Source organism: Pelmatolapia mariae, linkage group LG2, assembly GCF_036321145.2.
Source record: "Pelmatolapia mariae isolate MD_Pm_ZW linkage group LG2, Pm_UMD_F_2, whole genome shotgun sequence".
NCBI classification, from domain to species: Eukaryota; Metazoa; Chordata; class Actinopteri; order Cichliformes; family Cichlidae; genus Pelmatolapia; species Pelmatolapia mariae.
The window spans coordinates 28,419,971-28,427,550 of NC_086228.1; the positions used below are offsets into that span (position 1 = coordinate 28,419,971).

At 36.8% G+C, this 7,580-nt stretch overlaps 1 protein-coding gene across 2 annotated transcripts; it reads left to right on the forward strand.

The window, feature by feature from the left end:
* Window positions 1-1,575: 1,575 nt before the first annotated feature.
* Window positions 1,576-4,445, forward strand: LOC134636994 (T-cell surface antigen CD2-like). Of its 2 annotated transcripts, none has more exons than XM_063487302.1 (6): window positions 1,576-1,642; window positions 2,479-2,799; window positions 3,091-3,348; window positions 3,432-3,557; window positions 3,691-3,798; window positions 4,034-4,445. In XM_063487302.1, exons 1-6 carry the CDS (start codon window positions 1,594-1,596, stop codon window positions 4,237-4,239), a joined length of 1,068 nt encoding a protein of 355 aa, XP_063343372.1. In that variant the 5' UTR covers window positions 1,576-1,593; the 3' UTR covers window positions 4,240-4,445. The 2 variants fall into 2 exon arrangements, with proteins under 2 accessions (XP_063343372.1, XP_063343381.1); XM_063487311.1 differs by having other exon boundaries at window positions 4,061-4,445.
* The last annotated feature ends 3,135 nt before the right edge of the window (window positions 4,446-7,580 follow it).

A 7,580-nucleotide genomic window follows, 5' to 3' on the forward strand; every position in this document is an offset into this window, starting at 1 on the left:
GGCTTTAACAGACAATCTGGGCATGTATAGGACACAGTGTGTGTGTGTGTGTGTGAGTGTATTGTCTATCTCGAGGAAAACAGAAGCCAGTTGGGTCCTGTTTCCAAGGGTGTCTGCAAGATACTTTTACAGGAGTCAGCGATTACTGCAGGGCTCATGTGTATGTGTGTGAGAAGAAGCAAAGACAAAACATAAAGATATGTGAACACTATGTGCTTTTCAGGCCTTTCTTAACATAAGCATATGAGTAAATGAAACATTATAAGGAAAAACATCACAAAATCTTTTAACAGCACCTTAGAAAAATTATTTCAAAAATACTAAATGTGAAAGATAATAAGGTTATTTCTAATGGCATAGCACACAGGTATCTCTTTTGTCCCAGTAATGGAACATTTAGCATCAGTAACCTGAGCTGGAATGACAGTGGTAAAAATATCCTTCCAACCTTTGATTCAGATGGAAGAATACCAGGCGTGTGGGCTTTTTCAAGGTAAATGTTGGGAAATGGAGCCTTTGATAGATGTAAATGCAACATTGTTTTGGTAATCTATATAATATAGTGTACATAATTTCAGGTACATATATTTTGCGCATTCCCTGTTCTGAATTAGAAGACTACAAACAATAATAATCTGTATAATGTACCCTTCATGCACCTCTTAATCTTTGAATTTAGATGTTTTCAGTTTCATTGCCACAGATGTATAAAACCAAGCACCTAGCCATGTAGACTGCCTCTGCTCACTGAATTTGTGTATGTTACTGTAACAGGATGCTACCTTTTAAGATATTTCTCCTCCTAGATATTCTATGTTCAACTGTAAGTGATATTATTGCAAAGTGAGCTCACTGCTCCACTCCTCCCCTGCAACTGACCCAGGGACCACACCTCTGCCACTTCTTACAATGCTGTGATGATTGCAGCAGTTCCTGATTCTCCGTGAATAGTACTAATGGCAGTTGATCAGTGCTCATGATACTGGGCATTTGGCTTAGGCAATGGTGGTAATTTCGGTCACTATGTAACTGTACTATTTATAAGGTAGGAAACATTTAGTCAGCTGAGAATGAAGAAGTCACTTGGATGAGCGATGAGATGTTTCTCTCATTGGAAATTAATTTTGGCAACAATAACAACCACTGAAACCAACAATCATCCTAAACACCAATCCTTCATTCTTTTTTTATGTTCAAAGCTGTTCAAAAGTGTCTGCTTCCCTCGTGGATGTAAATATGATGTATTAGATACTAAAACAAATTAAAAATTAAACTAAAATAAGATATAACAAGAATTCACTTTAGATTAGATATAAACATGACTGCTGTTAAACTGCACTAAAGTAAACTTTATTAGTCTACTGCCATCATGGGAAGGATAGTGTTATTTTGTTACAGATGTAAAAAATAGTCCAATGACAGTATGAGTAATGATTAAAAAAAAGTCTGTGGAAGCTGTGTGAGGTTCCTTTTATTTCTGCTAAGTAATGAATATGTTAGTTTTGCTTCTGTTTTTAATGTGATGAGCTTTTTAAAAGAGGCTGATCAGGAGCCATTTCTGACTATTAACTGCTGTCTGCATGTCATCAAACAATGAAAGCAGTGGTTGGATTTATGGTGATTCTCCTGGGGGTGTCTCATGGTAAGCTGTTCTGGGTTTTTCATGTGGCATTTTATTAAAAAATGATAATTAATAATATATTGCTTATCACCAATGTGTTTTGAAGCAATACGATTTTTTTAAATCAGTACATGAAGTTGGACATTGTCCTTAGGGGCGTTAAAGGAACTGTACTAATACTTGAGAAAAAAAAGCTCTTGCATTTCTTTTCTTTTCTTCTTTTTTGGCTACATCTTTAATTTGTGAACATTTGAGCAGAGCTTTAGTTTGTTTTTTGCCTTTTCACCACTTTAAGTATCAGTGACTCTGGAAAAAAGGAAGAGTAGCAACTATGCTCACTATAATGGTCTTCCATAGACATGATTTCAGTGTTGTTTTAAGTGCCAACAGATTGTACTGTGGAGGATCTGTTTAACTGTTTTTCTTTGTTCTTCACCTATTTGTAATGTTAGAAACACTACTGTGGTAACTTTGGGAGTATATTATCGATTAAAATTGTGTGCTCTTGAGGCTCTATTACCTGCACCTTGAAAAACTACCTATTTAGAGTGAAATAATCAGAGCTCGTGTACTAATGGCAGTAGTGTTATTAAAAATAACTTGATACATTTCTTAATTTTATACACAGCTAATCAAAACACTGGATTATCCAAAAATAACAATTTCGTATTAAGTAATAACATGGTAAAAAAAACCCATTTTAATAGGTAAAAGTCTTCACATCAATTAATTTGGGTCTGCTGAAAATATTAATTTATTATATTATTATTATATTATTAATTAATTTTGTTGTGACTTATTTGGCAGAAACTAAAGAATCACAAATGTTTTTCTTTTTAATGTTTCAAAATTTACAGGTGTGGAAACTCACTGTGATGGCAGACAGGATGGAGCTCAGTGTTATGGAGCTTTGGGAGGAACTGTGGACATCCAGCTGATGGACAGCACCTCAGAAATACCTAGATACCAACTGTTAAAGAATTTGTTAAAAATACTAGATGTGAGAGAGAAAATGATTCTCTCTAATACCATAAAACATAGATCTGTCTTTTTTCCTAGTAATGGAACATTTAGGATCAATAACCTGAGCAGGACAGACAGTGGTAAATATACCTTTCAAACCTTTGATTCAGATGGAACATCATCAGGCGAGCGGATTTTGCAGTTGTTTTTTCAAGGTAAATGTTGTGATAATAAGTGATTAATAGATGCAAATTATACATTGTTTTCGTAATCTATATATCTCACAACATTTCAGATACATATAGTTTGTGCATTCCCTGTTCTCTATTGGGAGAGTATAAGCAATGATCTGCAAACTTTACAGTTGTTTATTCAAGATAAATTTTTTCACCTATTGGGAAATGACAGCAACCAATTTAACATTGTTTTGGTAAGCTATATATCTCCACATTATCTCCACAGATTCTGATGTAAAATCTAAATTCATCTGTGTGTGTTTCTCTCAGCTCCTGTGTTCTCTGTCCTGCTGGTCTCTGAGTGTCTGTCCCAGGGAGAGATGAGGGTGTCCTGCTCCTCTGAGGGAGGGGACAGTCCTCAGTACAGCTGGACTCTGGATGGACGCACACTGACAGATGCTGAGCTCCTTCCTGGAAATATTAAGACTAACATCATCACTCTGAAACAGCACGTCTCAGGACATCTGGTCTGCTCAGTCAAAAACCTTGTTAGTAAAGTCTCCAAAGAACAGAGGATATCTATCTGTGGTGAGCGAAAAAGGTGATAGTTACAACTTTGACAATTATATCACTTTTGCAATTTTGATAAATTATCTGTTTTTTGCTCATAGGCTTCATTTTCATCAACTGCACTTCAGTCAATGGGACACAAGTATCAGGGTGGGTGTATGAAGCCAATAACACCCTGTGCATTGAACCAACAAGTGAACCTACCACAACCACACAAACTGCAATGGGTAAGAGGAATGACCCATGGTACAGTGGAAACTGAAAAACAGCTAGATCCATTGATGTTATTTTCTCCTTTCTTCATTTAATGTTTATTGACTTAATCATGCGTTTTTGTTATGTCTTCTTTCTATGAACTAGGACATTTGCCACTGATCAGCGGTGTTCTGTCAACACTTATAATTTTCTTAGTTGTAGTTGGAACAGCAATCTGTGCTCAACGGAAAAAGCAAAACAGCAAAGCAAAAGGTACAAAAATTCTTTTCCCTTACTCCCTTTTCTCAAATTGCTTTTTTTTTTGTTTTTATAAATATACAATATTTCTGTTATATGTCACTTAAATATTGTTAAGCAGCCACAGTTAACTTTAAAAAGAAAAAATCTCAACAGCTTAACAAAATCCACCATAAAGTCTAAAGCTCAAAAATGAAGTTTCATACAAAGTGCAACTATTCCGTTAATCATTCATTGATTATTTTTAAAGCCACCCCTCCTTCTTGCTACTCTGCAGAGGAAGAAAATGACCAGGAAGAAATCTTTGCTGATCTCAGGGTCGTGAAACAGCAGGCGAAACAACTGGAGAAAAGAGCGGAGCTAGAGTTTGGCCAAGTCAAGTATTCAAAGCGTCCTTGGCAGACTGAACCAACAGGAGATGATTGTTTGTATGTTAACGTCCATAAATTCAGGTGATTTAAGTGTTCAGTGCTTCTACACAGACTGCATCACTGAAGATCCATGGAGAGAAGAGCTGATGTTAAAATGCCTGAAGGTCTTTTATTTAATGTGATTTCCCACCAGAAAAATGTAAAAAGCTAATACTTACTGATTTATTTTACTTTCATCTGTATTATACCAAAGGGATACACATGTATTCTTTTATGATCTCTTGATTTACAGATAGTATGCTACAAAAACACTGTGAGTGTTTTCTGCTTTTGTATTCTGCAGACACTCTAATAGAACATTTTTATTTAGGAGTTTTTCTTTTTTCATGGGAACTTGACTAGTTTTTGGCTTGGTAGAAGTTGCACCAGATGATCCTTAAATTAGAAATAAATAAAGTAAAGTTTGTACAAATTTCAGTGCAGCAAAACCTTTGGACAGTGATAAAACATCCAGATATCAACATTTTACCTTTAGTCAATACATTTCCTCACAGATGTCTTACAAGAGACACTGATATTCAAATGACATTCTCAAGGGAAAGGTGTGTGAGTCACCATCTTTGTATTTGCTGCCATTTGGAGAATCACTTGAAAGAGGCTGGGAGCTTTGCAATGCAGAACTCAAATGGACTTAATGGACAATTAATTTATTTAGAAGCTTCAAAACGTGCAACAAACAATACCAAAACTCAATACACAGCCTTGATGATCCAGATGCCAATAATTCTCTTGAAGAGGCTGCTCTCCACAGGTTTCTTTGCACAAGAGGAGAGGTGGTAAGTTTCTTCACAAGATAACAAGAAGCACAACAAACCAGCACAAGACCCGAAATTACACTGACTGAAGCTCCCCAATGATCCAGCAAAGACTGAATAGCTCAGGCAGTGACTCTTGAGAAGCTTTAATAAGGAGACCTGATGGTATCTTTTGAGGTGGCATATCTTTGGACCATAAAAATTATGATAGTACAAAAAGGGGGGGAGGTGTAACTGTTCAACAAATCAGTCTGAAGCAGTATTATTATTATTTTTTACCACAAGATGGTGCTATTATGCAGCATTCCATTAATGTATTAACTGCGTTTTAGTGGCTTATCTGACATTATTGTAAAGAAGAGGTCTTCAAGATTTGTACTATTAAAACTTTAAAGCTTTAAAGATGAACTGTAACTATTTTAATTATATTTTTGTATATATTCTCACAAAACCTCCATTTTTAAATATGAAAGCAATCATTTTAGTGAACAGTGTTTGTCAATAGTTATTGGTCAACATCTGGAGTGACCTATTCTTATTCAACAGAGACTGGAAATGTATTATTAATAAAAACTCAATCTGTAATACAGGGAAACTGATTTCTCTTTTAGCATAAACAATATGTTTCCCTCTCCTTAAAAGCTAAAAAGGAAGAGAAACTGATACCACCACCTCTACACTGTAAGATCAACAAGCGGACTCTGTTGCCCCATCTACACACGCATGCTCTCTCACACACACACACACACACACACACACCCCTACACACACACACACACACACACACACACACACACACACACACACACACACACAAGACAATCCACAGGTACACACGCTACCTAATTTAACCATCCCCTTCTGTGAAAGGACTGCTGCTATCTACCCGAACAAATGTGAATGGAGTTTGTTTTAGATTTAACTTAGATTTTATGCTATTTATGCCTTTTTTTGCTGCTCTTTTTTAAAACGTATTCTTTTTAAACTGTATTGCTTATTGCACTGTAGAGGCTGGTGAGAAACAGTATTTTCAGGCTGGGTAAAACCATACGAAATGACAATAAACTTCTTGAGTCTTGAGTCTTTCATCCCCCCCATCAATAAAACCTAACACCAAGGTTTTCGCACATCAAGGGCGTAGATTTGGTTTTGGCATTGGTGGGGACAGATGATTCAACCACCGAACCCTGCCCTGTTTCTTTTTTTTTTCCTTTTTGTCTTTGCTTCTTGATTTTTTTTTTAAAAAAGGAGAAATATATTTGCCTACATATGCTATTCTACATGCTTTTAAACCATTTAAAATTACAATTCATAGTTTTATATGTGAATTATATAATGTTAAATTACTATTAAACAAATCACTAAGTATTTTAGGCTTTAGTTTACTTCAGCCATATTCCATATAAATCAGGTATCATACAAAAAAAAAATAGCTTCAAATACAGTCATGACAATAAAACAATATGACTTTAAGGACGGGCAGCACGGTGGCACGGTGGTTAGCACTGTTGCCGAACAGCAAGAAGGTCCTGAGTTCAATTCCAACATCAGGCCGGGGTCTTTCTGTGTGGAGTTTGCATGTTCTCCCCGTGTTTGCGTGGGTTCTCTCCGGGTACTCCGGCTTCCTCCCACTGTCCAAAGACATGCAGCTTGTGGGGATAGGTTAATTGGATAACCCAAATTGCCACTAGGTGTAAATGTGCGAGTGAATGTGAGTGCGAATGGTTGTCTGTCCCTGTATGTTAGCCCTGCGACAGACTGGCGACCTGTCCAAGGCGTACCCTACCTCTCGCCCTATGATAGCTGGGATAGGCTCCAGCGCCCCCCGCGACCCTGAAAAGGATAAGCGGAAGCGAATGGATGGATGGACTTTAAGGACTTAACAACATTACTTCAGTTATAGTACACCAACATCTCTTATACATTAGCACTAAGGGAACACTGAATGACCTGGTGGTTTTTGTCCATAAAACTACTCATCTAAGATTACCACAAAGTAAAAGATCTCTCAGCAAAATTATGCAACATTTTAGCCACACTGTTGCCCCGATCAAATCAGTGAGCTGGGATTTTTTATTCTAAACATGAACTACTGTTACAGCAACAGACATGGACTACTGGTGCCCCAGACAACAACTCAATGTCCACTATGTGAAGGAGCAAAACACATGCCTTCTCCTCTCGTTAACTGAGATAAACTGCTGGCATATTTGTTTTACATCTATACTGTCCAGTCTCTCCTGGTGGACATGGCATACAACAGCATTGTTTAATCTCATTTGAGTCATTGTTGACCTTAGCCATGTTAGACATATAATTTTAACAGCCTCTGTAAACTAATATCCTGGCTTGCTCGAGGCTGCCGTTTTCTCTGACAGTTTCAATCAAAATTAGAAATGCTACTCTGAGACTGAGATAACTAATAGTGCTGCCTGTTGTGCAGTTAGTTTCCAAAACACGTTATTCATGGTTGCATACAATTTTAGACTGATGTGGGCCAAAGCCTAGCATAGCCTGTAACGTTATTATGACGGACACATTTTATGAGTGAACTTGACTTTAAGTGACTTACAGGTTTCTTTGAAGAATACTTTCTTATATCCAGGTTCTT

Bases quoted from the DNA above. Each gene is read 5' to 3' on its own strand.
- LOC134636994 (XM_063487302.1), top strand. From the start codon at position 1,594: ATGAAAGCAGTGGTTGGATTTATGGTGATTCTCCTGGGGGTGTCTCAT. The intron at 3,349-3,431 runs GTGAGCGAAAAA...TTTTGCTCATAG, and splicing joins ACAGAGGATATCTATCTGTG to GCTTCATTTTCATCAACTGC. The intron at 3,799-4,033 runs GTACAAAAATTC...TTATTTTTAAAG, and splicing joins GCAAAACAGCAAAGCAAAAG to CCACCCCTCCTTCTTGCTAC.